Source organism: Glycine soja, chromosome 7 (genome assembly GCF_004193775.1).
Source record: "Glycine soja cultivar W05 chromosome 7, ASM419377v2, whole genome shotgun sequence".
Lineage (NCBI taxonomy): Eukaryota > Viridiplantae > Streptophyta > Magnoliopsida > Fabales > Fabaceae > Glycine > Glycine soja.
Genome location: NC_041008.1, coordinates 15,500,228 through 15,514,051, shown reverse-complemented (window position 1 = coordinate 15,514,051; position 13,824 = coordinate 15,500,228). Strand labels below are relative to the sequence as shown.

At 33.9% G+C, this 13,824-nt stretch overlaps 1 protein-coding gene across 1 annotated transcript; it reads right to left on the bottom strand.

Moving 5' to 3' along the window:
* Positions 1–7,791: 7,791 nt before the first annotated feature.
* LOC114418918 (auxin response factor 19-like) lies at positions 7,792–13,581 on the bottom strand. The gene is made up of 12 exons (XM_028384472.1): positions 13,339–13,581; positions 13,003–13,271; positions 12,762–12,917; positions 12,589–12,673; positions 12,401–12,491; positions 12,151–12,315; positions 11,887–12,009; positions 11,509–11,584; positions 11,216–11,354; positions 9,146–10,998; positions 8,833–9,023; positions 7,792–8,411 (listed from the first exon to the last, which is right to left on the bottom strand). Exons 1-12 carry the CDS (start codon positions 13,385–13,387, stop codon positions 8,276–8,278), a joined length of 3,333 nt encoding a protein of 1,110 aa, XP_028240273.1. The 5' UTR covers positions 13,388–13,581; the 3' UTR covers positions 7,792–8,275.
* Between the last annotated feature and the right edge of the window lie 243 nt (positions 13,582–13,824).

The window sequence follows — 13,824 nt, the reverse complement described above, 5'->3', positions numbered from 1 at the left end:
TTTCACAACTTCAATAGGAATCTATGATGATTTTTGTCATTAATTTAATGAAATCCAACAAAATTTGATGTGCAGAACAAAGACAAACTTCCAGACTTATAGCCTTGTCTTTGTCAATATATTTATTTATGCGGATAGTCATATTTTTTTTTCATAAGACAAAATTTATTACCTCTGCCCACCCATTACATTCTTGTGTATTCCAGACATAATAACATAACAAGAAAAACTTAGTAATAGGTAAGACCACCACTCATAAAATGATATTTTTCGACCTAACTTCAATGCATAACCAGCTTCTCACCTTTATTATTTTCACCACTAGTTCATCTATGTTCAGTTGAGAAGAATTAAAACACAATTGATTATATGCATTCATATTGACCAGATAATGCACATCCAAATTAGTTTCCACTTTCCAGAAATTTACCTCCTCACTCTTGTAATTGCCATCCCTAAATTGGATCAAACCTGAGCATGATAATGCTGATAGTCGTATGTATCGCACTTAATTCTAAACCTCCCTTTCCACTTTATTATCTAATTCACGACGACCCTTTCAAACTTTCCCATGACTTTTTATATTACTTTTGAGTCTTGTCACAAATAATTTGACTATTAAGTTGATTATATATAAATAAATAAATAAGAAGGAAAAAGGCCGACGATCAAATCATCCATCACAAAAACCAGTTGCTAAATTTGTTAGGAACCGATTTATATCAATTTTTAAATACTCAACTTGATTATTAACAGCCCTCTTTAAAGTTTAACAACATATTTAACGAAACGTAAATAATTAACTAAAAAAAATCATAATATATGTATATATATATATATATATATATATATATATATATATATATATATGACTCGTTGATAATATATTTTGTTACGGACACAAATTTAAGTTAGTTTGTAACGGATTTTATGACAAAAATGTTCCCTCTCCAAATTATTCACCGCAAATTTCATGACTTATTGAAAAAACATATTTCTACGAGGAGTTTTGTGACGAATTTATGTCCTTCTCAAAAGTCTGTTACATCGCAAATTTCATGACTTATTGAAAAAAACATATTTCATAATCTTATTGAAAAAAGTCACAATCTGCATATTAAAGATTTAGCGAGAGATTTTGTAATGAATTTTAATCATTCTCAAAATTATACGTCACAAAGTACATCACAAAAGATTATGAAATACTATTACAGATTTCTCCCCTCAAAGTTTATTGTTACATAATCCGTCACCAAAACTATAAATTTCAATTAAATATTTTTTAGTCAATCTCTCCTTAGATATTTTCATCACAAATTTCAATTAAAAGATTAGCATGTGATAGATTTCATTACAAATAATGATTTTGAAATATATTATATTTAAATTTATGGATAATTATATATTTAAAATATTTTTATATTTTAAAATTATATAAAAATCATGAATTATTATTTTAATTGATGATTTTTTTATCAAATTAAGAAATGTCATATAAAATAATAATAATAATAATAATAATAATAATAATAATAATTTAATTCAATTATTTTAGTTAATTATTTACTATAAATATATAAAGAATTACATAACTTCAAAAAAGAAGAATGAAAAAAAATTGTAAGAGAAGTATTAAATTTTTTCGTTATTCTCTTCTTATTTTTTTGTCTGGACATTTTCTTCTTTATATAGTGTAATAAGATTTTGAAGTCAACTATTTTTCTATAAATTTAAACTGTGTAAATTGATTAATTTTGATTCTTGGAAAAAGTATTTAATAATTAGATTAAATTATAACTTTGGTCTTTTTATAACTACAATTTTAGTCTTCCTTTTTTTTTTACTTATGAACTTGGTTTCCTTATTTTTTTTAAATCACAATTTTGGTTCAACCTTCAATTCTAGTACATTTATTTCTATTGTTTTTATGTTTTGATTAATTAAATTATTTTTTATGGTAACTTAATTGAATATGTTAGGTCTAGGTTTCAATCCATAGTGGTGTGTGTAGAATCAGTGGCAGTTATTTGAATTTACGCTTACATGTTGCAAGCTGAAGGACTAGTAATTTACACTATATATATAACCAATTTGTCTAGATCGATCTCTGTAGCTTCTTGTTGTCGCATTCTCCCCGTTTGGGTATATATTTGATCTTCTAAATCTAATCATGTATTAATCATATTTATTCCAAGTTTTTCATCCATTGTCACTAGTTCTTTTTCCCCTGTTCACATTTGCAATTACTTGTAGAGAAGCGCACTTCTATTCTATGATTTCAATAACCCTTTTCTTCTGCTAGACTTTTGATTCTTATTTTAGATGTAGAAGTTTTCAATTATGTTTATAAAATTGGACCAATTAACCTACATTATAAAGTCTTTAATTTCTTCTTTGATGGTCTGATTATGGTTAAATTGTGTTTTAATCAGTAATGATTAAATACATCCACTTGTATTTTATAACAACAAATAATAAAATAACATACTAATAATTAAATGACCTAATTATGTTTTGATTCCTCAACTTTGGAATATATGTGATATTGGTTTTCTAAAATTAATATATTCAATTCATAAAAAAAGTTGACTAGAAAATGAGAATTTAAGGGATTTTAAGTATAAAAAAATTGAAATCAATAAGGAGACCAAATTTGATTAATTTTAAAATAGAAGGATTTAATTAATTTGTAAAAAAAAATGGGGAACCAAAACCATACCAGTCAGACTAAATGGGTAAAAAATTAATTAAGCTAAATAAAAACTATGAAAACCACAAAATTAAAATGTGGATCTGTTTTTTGTAATTTAGAAACTGATAAAGTAAGCTATTTTTAACTTTATTTTTTAACATCAATAAATATAAAAAAAAAAGGGTAAAACTCTTAAAGATAATAACATCCTAAAAAAACATTTTAAGAATTTCAATTTTTTTTAGAGGAATTTTATAGATGAATTGAATAAATTTAAGTGTACTGATGATTAATTTTAATGAATAAGTATCTTAATTCTTACCCAACAAACTTGGAAAAATAAAAAATGGGAGAGGAAATTGGTTCTTTATCTTGGATGAAACGTGAATGCACTGCTGTAGCTGGGCCATAAATTTCTCGAAACTTGATGTGTTACACTTGGCCTTACATGTAACATGTGGTTCTCTCAATTGGTTGGTGACTGGTGCTGGACTCAGCTGCATGTGCCCTTTTGGAACACTCTCTGTCGCATATATATTCATATTCATATTCCCTTAATTAAATTAATCAATTAATATTGAATTATGTATGCAGAGACGAGAAAGCGTTTTGTGGTGCAGAATGCCGTGAGACTCACATTAGCATTAGCATTAGCAACGATGATCGCCAAGACTTAGACAAGTGCTGCAGGTCTCGTGTTCTAGTGCACACTCACATCTGCTCTTCTTGCTGCAGCATGAATTCAACCTACACAATCAAATGTTTCATTTTATTATACATTTAATCGATGAAAGAATAATTAAATTTGGTACTAGCTATCTCGTCCCAGGGGAGAGTTGCCACGAAAATTAATTGCAGCAAATTTAGTGTAGATTGTTCAATCTCCAATGAATGGAACATTATATATATAACGTACATAGAGTTCCTCTCTCCATGCAATATATATAAATTGCAACCAAGTTCATTCTCCTAGTAATTGCAATATATATAGATTTCTTCTGTTTTACGTTATCTTCTGGACAGCATAACCATCTACGCCGAATTCATTAAAACAGGTAACGAAGAAATTTCAAATGCAAATTTAAGTATAAATTTACATTATAAATGTTTAATAAGTCAAGTGTAATTGGCAACTTCATATAAGCATAGAATTAACAATAAAATCATGAATATTAAGAGAGTCTAACTGAATAGGTTGAACAATATAAGTAAATTATTATAATTTTTCTTGAGACTGTTTTTAAGTCCCACACATTTAAAATATACAATAAAATTACGAATAACTTACATTTGGAAAAAAGAAATCAATTACATGAATTAGGGCAAACTCCTTGCCAAAGTCTGAGAAAATTGTCTAACCCTTGTTTCTTTAAGCTCTTCTCTCGAATGTCTCTTGGTCTCTTAGCTGATGAAGATTATTATACCCTAACGACACACCTTAAAGGCTTACTCTAGTATACTAATTTATCGCGCAAATAATGTTTTTTAGGAGTTAGAACATTACATAGTCACTCAAACTAGAAGGAAACATGGGTCAAGTCAAGCTTGAACATTACCAGCCAGACTATTAACGAAGCACGTGTGGAATGTGTCATCTGAAAAGCTGAAATAATCTTCACTCTTCACAATACAAGTCTTCCGTGGTCTAATACAATAATTGATGACATTGCCACGGAATCCGTATAGAATTGGTTAGCCAAATGAATCCTTGTCGATGGTTCACCCAATTGAGTTCACAAATGAGCCAGATTTTGTCACCTCCACAGGTTGCACACAGAGACCCACCGGCATGTTTATGTTTGTGCTGCATGGCGATTTGCCAATGGGAAATTCCCCTGCTCCCCACAAACAAACTCAAAATCCGCTTTCAAAAATCTATTTGGTTACTGTTCCAGTTCCAGTTTTGCACCTCCACACTCTACGTTCACTAATTTTGTTTCCTTCATATGAATGAACGCAACAAAATAAAAGGTTCCCCACTATGAATTAATGTTTCCTATATATTTATAAATTACAACCTCTAACTGAAATTTTGTTCTCACTATAGCACTGTTGTAGTATTTATGTCTAACTACGTGCGTTGCACCGGACTTTTTTATTATTATTAACAATTTATTGTATTATGAAGCCTAATTTTGTTTTTTATAAAAAAAATTGAAAGAAAAAAAATAGTCAAATATAACATAAAATACTTTATGTTAATTTGTTATGTTACATGTAACAAAATACAACAATAATGAGTTAAACTAAATAGCAAAATATTTCATTCATTTAAGTTTGAGTAATTCCCAATTTTAATGAATCACCTTTAAATTTGTTAGCTTTGCAACAATCTTGTCAGCCTTATGTAATGCAACAATAATATTGACCATCGGATTTCCAAGAAAATTTGCACCCCCATTTGCTACAATTTGGATGAAATAACTGAATAATTTGAGCCCCAAGAGTCAGACCATAATGACAAAATCCCAAAGGCAGATACTAAAAATAAAATCCAATAAGTAAACAGTTGAATATTCAAATATTAATAGTTAAAAATTTATAAATTATAAATGAAAAAGATATATAATAAAATAATTTTGTACCAGATGATCTAGAAGATATCATTTGCTGTCAAATTCTTGAACAAAACATTATGAAATTTAATTGAAGGTGGATTATTAGGATGTATCTTTTTGCCTTCACCGTAAACAAACTTATTTTTATCATATTTTTTTAAGTAAATTTTGATTCTCCATAAAGAAAATTGACTTTTTGAAAAAACCGCCGGTTGTTGAAAATAATTTATACTCAAATATATCAGTTTAACCCACCCACTTCATTGAGATCATAAAGTTCTGCCAAATTTTGACTCCATTCAAATAAATAAACTCTAATATTTTCTCTTTGCAAAGCAACTTCCAACGTGTTTCCTATGGGATCTTTCAAAGTAACTTGATTTGGAATTTGGTCATATGCATAATGAACCTATCAATGAAACATACTAATAGCTTACCTGCATCGTAATTTAGCATGAGCAAATCACCTATTATCATGTTACATGTCCTATTTGCCTCGTTAATTGAATAAACTATTATCATGCACAAGTTTCAATTATAAGTATGTCCTATTTGGTCATATATTACATTAAAACACCAGATTTTTTTTCTTCAAAATAAATTTAATTACAAACTAATTTTATAATGTAATCTTGATATCGATACATATATTTGAATAATAAATGTATAAAGAACATATTAAATATGATGGGAAATGCTAACCTAAATGTTAAAATATTTAGTTAAAGAATTAAAAATAATAAATATCATTCAAAATATTATCAATTCATTCGCACTATAAGTTTAACTATGCACTTCTAATTGGATGACACTAGCTAAAAAAAATTGGTTCGCAAAGGATATGCTATTGCTGAAACCTGAAAACATACTTCTCAGTTGTCACAAGCTGAGTCCAAGATTCCAAGTTTAGTGTAAAAGTTACATAACCACTCCCCAACAAAAGCACAAGAAAGATACATGCATTAAAGCTCCACTACGAGCCTATTATATCAAATGATGCCTACCAAAGACCCAAAACTCTCTTATATACACAATATACCATGTGAAGCATATTTTTTACCTTTATTGCCTACACTTAGATTACCAATTTCTTGTAAAGTATCACTTTTTTGTAAAGACATTTGGAAAGTTAAACCAAATCTAGCAAAGTACTTCTACCACATGGTTATCTATTAATAAAAAACGACTGAATAAAAGATTTAATGTGATTCATATTTTTGCACTGTAATGACTGGCTGTTAATAGAAAATGAGATCATGACACCTGAGTAGTTATTTGTTACATCTCCTAAAACTCTCACTGTTTAACTGCTGCTCGAGAAAATGACTGAATAAAAATTCAACACGTCTCAAGGGAAGAGCATTAAATATATTGGAATCACCCCCTATCTTTTTTTTAAAGGAAAAGATAACATCACACACACACACACACACATATATATATATATATATATATATATTAAAGAGTCACATGTATACAAAAGTATAGTGAGCCACTATATATACATATACTACTCCAAAAAAATACCAACCCACACCCTTCGGCATCAAATCACAAGGCTTTAGTCATTCATCATGCGCACAAGAACGAATTCGTGCACCATGAGGAGAATAAAATCGAGTTGGTGACATTCCTATACAAAAAACCATTGTCAGGAAACAACCTTAATCCTATCAACAACATTCTCAACACTTACCTCCTTCCCTCTAAAGAAACAATTGTTTCTTGCTAACCATAAGCGCCACCTTGTCGCGAACCATAACAGATTTTTTCATTCTCTTTGCCTTGAATCACCACCATCTTGCCCCTGCAACACTTTTCATTGCTAGCCTATGCCCAATATCACAACTCCAATCTTCCCTGCCAATTCCCTGTTGGTGTCCTCAACATAGAATTTCAGCTAACAAAATTTATTTGATCCCTTACTTAAGACAGTTACATGACAATAAAGAATATTTAGGAGAATAGCGTATTATTTGGTTTAGCCACACCAGCTGTAACAATTAAGCTTGTCCAAAGTTTCTACCAGCCAGATTCAAAAGATTCAAATCTTATAAGCAATGCGTCCAAAACATTTCGATTGAGGATATGGTGTGTTCTACTTTTTATTCTTCAAAACACTCCATTAGTTTGAATATGATCAAAATAATGGACTTTAGTTTCATCAAGGTGAGTTTGCATAATGAAATTCCCAAAAGCCAACTCTGTTACAACAAACATATCAAATACTTGCATATTGCTTCCTTGGGATGTGTGACACCAATATTTATTAAGAAAAACAACAGTGAACGATTCAAATTAGAGCAGTAATTTTTTGCTAAGGAAGCATGCCAACTAAGAATATGATGAGATTAATATTGGAACCATCCACAGGGGAAGTGTACGTTGCTGCCGTATTAGCCAATATATATTTAATTATACAACATGACATTTAATTAATTATTATCCTTGTGCATGCATAAGTTCATTTTACGTGAATTATTATTAATTACCGATGATTACCATTGTTCTTCGTCAACAATTACTGAATTAGAATAAGAGTGAGTCGATGATGAACATTAGATTCATGTGTCAAATACTAGTAATTGATCTCCTGTACAGTCAAATAACTCCAACATTTTTAGTACTTACGCTTCAAGCAAACAATGCAACAGTATGCACTTGACCTTACAACATTTGAAGTTTCTCTACTTCACAGTCATATTGGCTAAAAAATAATAAGGTGCCTCCAAGGATGGAAGATCATGAAAGCTTCCGCAAAATCTAGCTGCCTAAGACTTTATACATTCAAAATTACCGCTCAATGTTAAACCAGAGCAGCAGCTCACTTCTCCGCCCTCATTTGGCTCTTCAAATTTGCATGTCCGGAACATAGACAAAACTTCTCCTTTCAAGTCCTGATGGTGGACACAGAAGTCCGCAGTGGCATAATAATTGCCTTTCGGAATTAGGACAATAATGCATCTCCCAGAAATAATCTAAGTTAACAATACGGAAGAATAGTTAGCGTATTACTGAACTTCATTTAAGTATTGCCACCGTCAGAGCTGCTACAGGCTTGATTTTGAAGGCCACCATTGCCAAAATCTCCGTCCAAGCTCATCTGCTGCACTTCTTGAGGAGAAAGTATTTTAATACAGCGGACACAGTTCACAAACTCCCTGAAATACCCATCACAAACAATTAAAATATCAAATCAATTAATCAGAAAAATTCAAGGTTTTACGAATTTGCCCAAGTTTAAACATATATCCCAACTATTATATATTCGTTCCTATATTTATTGGCATTCAGGAATCGCTCCAAATACAAGATGCATATTGGTCCAATGCTTTTGGGGTTTGATATTTTCCACCGTAAAAAATGCTTTGAATTATATGCCTTTCCTCTTAATGTCCATTATTTGTTATCTTATCCTAAGGAGGAGAACGCATCAACTCTGGAAAAAAAAAACTCTGGTTGGTAGGCTACAAGGGTCAACGAAATGACTATTGAACTATGGAACATCATATTTCTTGCCTGCCAAAAATATGCACATGCAAAAGGACAAACCCAATGAGAAAAGGGAATAGTCAGACTTACTCCCAAGGATCATCTCCCACTAGAAGAACATCACTCTCATGATCTACATAGACAAGTTTCCAACCTATCCTTTGCCGATCCTCCAGCTGTCCCTCTATGCCAAACCTACGAGCTAGATCCTTTTTAAGCTCCTCATAACCTGAATATCGTGTTATGTCTATGGACCTTCCCACAGCTCCGCGTTTATATACCTAAAGGGCCAAAAGAAAAAAAGGTACTTTAGAATAACAGAAAAGCACACGCACACATGAAACAGCTTACATCTACCATCAAGACAGATTTATTATTAAAATAACAATTAACATCAATAAACCTTGGTATATGTCCTCATCCGCTGAAACTGTGCTGGTGGCAGAGGTGGCGGTGCTGGTGGTGGAGCCCACGGACCACTGTTCAAGAAGTTACTATCATCTATTGTGGAATCAATTGAATTGAAGGCCATATCAGGGACACCAAATGTCTGTGAAACCATTGAAGACGAAAGTTCTTGCTGAGCATCTCTGTTATTTTCATAATTTCCAAGCATGCCTTCTGAAGAGAAATTATTAGACAAATACTTCCCCAACCTTAATGTGCCTTTGGTTAAGAGTGAATCTGGATTCAGTGGCATTCCTATTTGGCTATCAATGTTATTGGCATAAGGAATATTGCTCCTAGCATCTGCCTGAACTTCCCCATCTTGATTATTGTCTCTAAACAACATAGACTGTCGATTGTAAGACAATGGATTGCTATTCTGATTCATATGAGCGTCACTCTGAGAAAGGCAAACTGACGTTGTAGAAGATGATGTGTCCAAACAATCTGTATGAGCAGCATTACCATTCAAGTACGTATGTGGAGCAAAATGGCCTTGATTCTGAATTTTGGAAATATTCAGAGATGGCTTAACTTCAAACTTTGGCTGTAAATCTTTTAACATGTTTGCATTTGATGACGAAGTTTCCAAGGCACTTGAACTCAAGATTGTGGCAGCAGAGTGCGCCATGTCATCCCCTACCATTGTGCTTCTCGGGAATCGTGAATTTATCAATTGTGGAAGTGCATTGGTACAGTTATTTGTAGAAGGTGAGGTGGAGCGAGATGGAACATCATCTGTAATTACAGACTGCCCTGCACCACCTGCTCCAGTCACTATACTACTGCCACCAGCAGAAAGTTGGTTAGTTGTAGCAGTAGGGAGAAGTGCCATGTGGCCAGGCATTTCAGAAACCATGCCAGGTTGTTGCTGCTGCTGAAGCTTGGGCTGCTGAGAGAATTGAATATTGCTCTGGCAATTGGCCTTTGTCATCTGATTTGAGATAGAATTAGCCTCGGGCAGTGAATTCTGAATAATATGAGGAATTTCCAGTACTTGACCAGGTGTTAGTGCTCTAGACAAGTTATGTGTTTTATCTAAAAGCTGTCTTTGCTGATCCTGGATTTGAGTAAGTTGAGTAGGCTGCTGCAATGCAGTTTGTTGAGCCAATAGCGTTTGTTTTTGTTGTTGAAGCTTCTGTAACAACTGCAACTGAATCTGATTGTCAGACATCTGTAATTGTTGAACATGATCAGGCATAGGGGACTGGATCAAATTTTGCGGTTGATTCTGACCAATAGTTGTCTGCTGCTGTGATGGGTTCTGAGAGAGGCTTCTATGTAGTTGATGGTTTTGAATGGATGGTTGCTGCTGCTGAAGAATATTGTTGGTTTGGACCATGTTCTGGGGATGCAAGAGTTGGGACTGAACTTGACCCTGAGGGATAGTTTGATTTGCCAAGTTCTGCCTCGGTTGTTGAGTGATATCACCCAACTGTTGCTGTGGCAGCAGGACTGTTCCCAATGTGCTAGAAGTAGATGGTAGCTTCTGAAGGTGATCCAATTGTTGAGCAGTCTGAAGAAGCCTCTGAGTATTTAAGGCTACATTGTCTGACTGAGAAATTTGTGGAGCAGAAAATCCCAGCTGGCGAGAAATATCAGCTCCAGGAATATTTTGCAAAATAGATCCAGATAAGGAAGGTGCATAATTTGGCTGAAGTGAGTTAGCCAGTGCAGGATTTTGCTGCATGTTCATCCATTGAGCTAGGCTAAGGCCAGGGAGACCTTGGGGATCCTTCATGCACATATCATCACCAAGCCAGGGCATTGTCCGCTTGAAAATGTTATCAAAATCAGACAATTCATCATCTGCAGAAGTAAAGAAAAAAAATGAGCCACAATAAACTACATATTTCCAATCACTAATCCAAATTCAAATTTTCTTCCATTAAGAAATTTGATAAAATGAAAGGTCCACCAGGAAACAAGTAAGAAGCACACAAATGAAAGAATCTAGAAGAGGTGGTTTTGAAAAACCAATATATTTCATCTTTGCATCTAAAATGTATGTAGTAGAATTATTTACCAGGCATTCCAGGTTGTCTTGGTCTCTTGGATCTAAAGAATGGAGGTGGACAGATGAAAAATGGAGCAGTCACCGGTTCAATTTCCCAGAGTGAGACCCTGCTACGCTTTTCCCCAGCGGTTGACTCATCCCAACCAACCTGACCAATGATATGTAAAACTTAACAACCAATGCTAGTGCATATTAAAGAAACAGACATATTCTGAAAATATAAATCTCCTTGATTCAACTACTGATAGACAGGGGGTGGGAAATTACATACATGAAATGCTAAAGGATGTAAGTAATGGTACCTGCAAATTACGCCATTGAGAGTTTTTCCATCGCACAGGATCCAGATCACTGATACCTGTAATTGTACCCATATACCTGCAATACGATTGAAATGATTAAATATAATTTTCATTGTCAGCCAGTATAATATCCATTTTCAGCCAAGCATCCCCTATTCCAGGAGTGCTACATAAAATAATGCCAATTTTAATGAAACTGGATGGAGAAATAAATACTTATTCAAGCACCAACTAAATTAAAAGACAAACTAACTACATCTTCCAACTATGACATTCATTCAACCACCCAAGTTTACTTCATGAAGGCATTAATTTGAACTCAATCATCCATACTTTTACAACGCATACTTCATATAGATGGACATAAAAGTGAGGCACCTTCTTGTTCCTGAGTCTTCAGTTTCAAACATCATTCGGAAACGCATGCCAAGTGATGGCTGGTGGCTATACACTGACTTGTAGTACTTGGCTAAAGGAATAACAAATTCTGAGGGACTAGTCCTGCAAACAAAAGAAAGACATAAATTGAGAACTTAGACACATTTGACAAAATAGCTAATCCGTGCCTTTGCAATCTTATTGGACAGAGAAGGAAGCAAAGTGAAAATCAAAGAGATTAGGTATTAATATTAAATAGTGGACCTAGGATTATAAAAGACGGTGAAGGGGCTATTATTTGCAGCTGCATGAGCCGCTGCAGCAAGAATTCCAATGTGCATGCTATCACTTGACAACACTGATGACGATATATTGGTGGGTTGCCTGTTAGCTCGTCTGATACCCAAAAGAAGATGCTGCTTTTCATCTCTGGCAGAGACAGACAGAAACATTAAAAATGAGAGAAGAAAGAGATATTTGGAAAGTTGTAGAAAGCAAGAATGAATGAATATACCTAATAAACAAAACAGAGTCTCCGGCCAAGAGCCTCTTTCCACTAACAAATAGACTCCATCCAGTGGTAAGCAAATGACGTTTTGGTTGTCCTAGAGAGAGAGAGAGAGAGAAGGAGCAATCATCATGAGATTTTATTCAGAAATTAGAGATAAAAGCTATAGGGTGTGATTGGACTCTGAAACGTACCACGGTAAATGTGGCGGAATGTCCAAACGGTGTCGTGCAAATCCCTGGCGACGAGTTCTTGAGCAGGAGGTTGCATAGAATAATCCTGGAGTAGATGGAATGAAAAGAATTAGAAGAAAGAAAGAGAGAAGTGGATGGAAAAGGGAAATTTGGAAACGGAGGAACGGAGTTACGAGAGGAGGGAAAATCTTATCGGCGGCACGGCGAGGGACGGAGAAACCACCGTGAGTGCTAGTATCGCTGGCGGTGAGTTGTTTGCAGAAGAAGTCGGGTTGTGGCTTGGAGGACTTGAGGGCGAGATCAGATCGCAAGAGAGCATCCTTGTCAAACTGAAAAGAAAGGGAAAGGAATGTGATTAGAAGCAAAGATGATGAATGGAGGGAGGGAGGGAGGAAGAGAAGAATGGATTGTTACAGAAGGGACTGGCTGAAGAGTGATCTGAGCGTAGACTTCATCAGTTTCGGGATCAGCAAGCAAAGTGAGATTGTGGAGGAGACAGAGAAGCTTGGAAGGTAGATTGGGATAGTTGGGGATTTGAGAGTGGGGATCTTTGTTGAGAGAAGCAGCAACCTGTTCGCTGTGACCTTGAGGGAAGTAGATGACGTGGGTGCCGGAGGGAGGAAGGTTAACCAAAGGCCCTGCACAAGCTTGCCATAGCTCAGGGTTTATGCTCTTCTTCTTCTCTGCACCAACCAATATTATTATTGTTGTTAGCACACACATAAATACAAAGAAAAGAGACTGAGTCACCTTCACAGGGATCGCCTTGAGGAGCTTCAGGCTGCTGCGTCGTCTTCATTAGGAGGATGCGTTCAAAGAGTGTGTGAGACACAATGCAATGCTCATTACTCTCTCTTTCTCTTGAGTTGACCTCCGGAGTTTTCCACCAGACGCCACGCTCGCTTCCTTACACCAAAAAATTGGTTTCTTTCCAATTTCAAACACTTCTCCTACTCTCTCTTCCAAACAACATCATTGTAAAAACACAGTACATTAAGAGTTTCAAAAAGAGACAATTACCTAATATTTCTTCTTTTTTATTCTAATTTTAAACATCATTCTCGTACCCTTTTTTTATTATTCTTTGGCCAGTTTTATTTTTCTTATTATTTTTTATTTTTTATAACTAAACATTAAAAGTTATAACATTAAAAATCGTTTACTCTAACTCGCTTAATTACTTTTAAAAAAAAATCAAAATATTCTTTATATTTTAAACTAAAACTTAAAACTTAG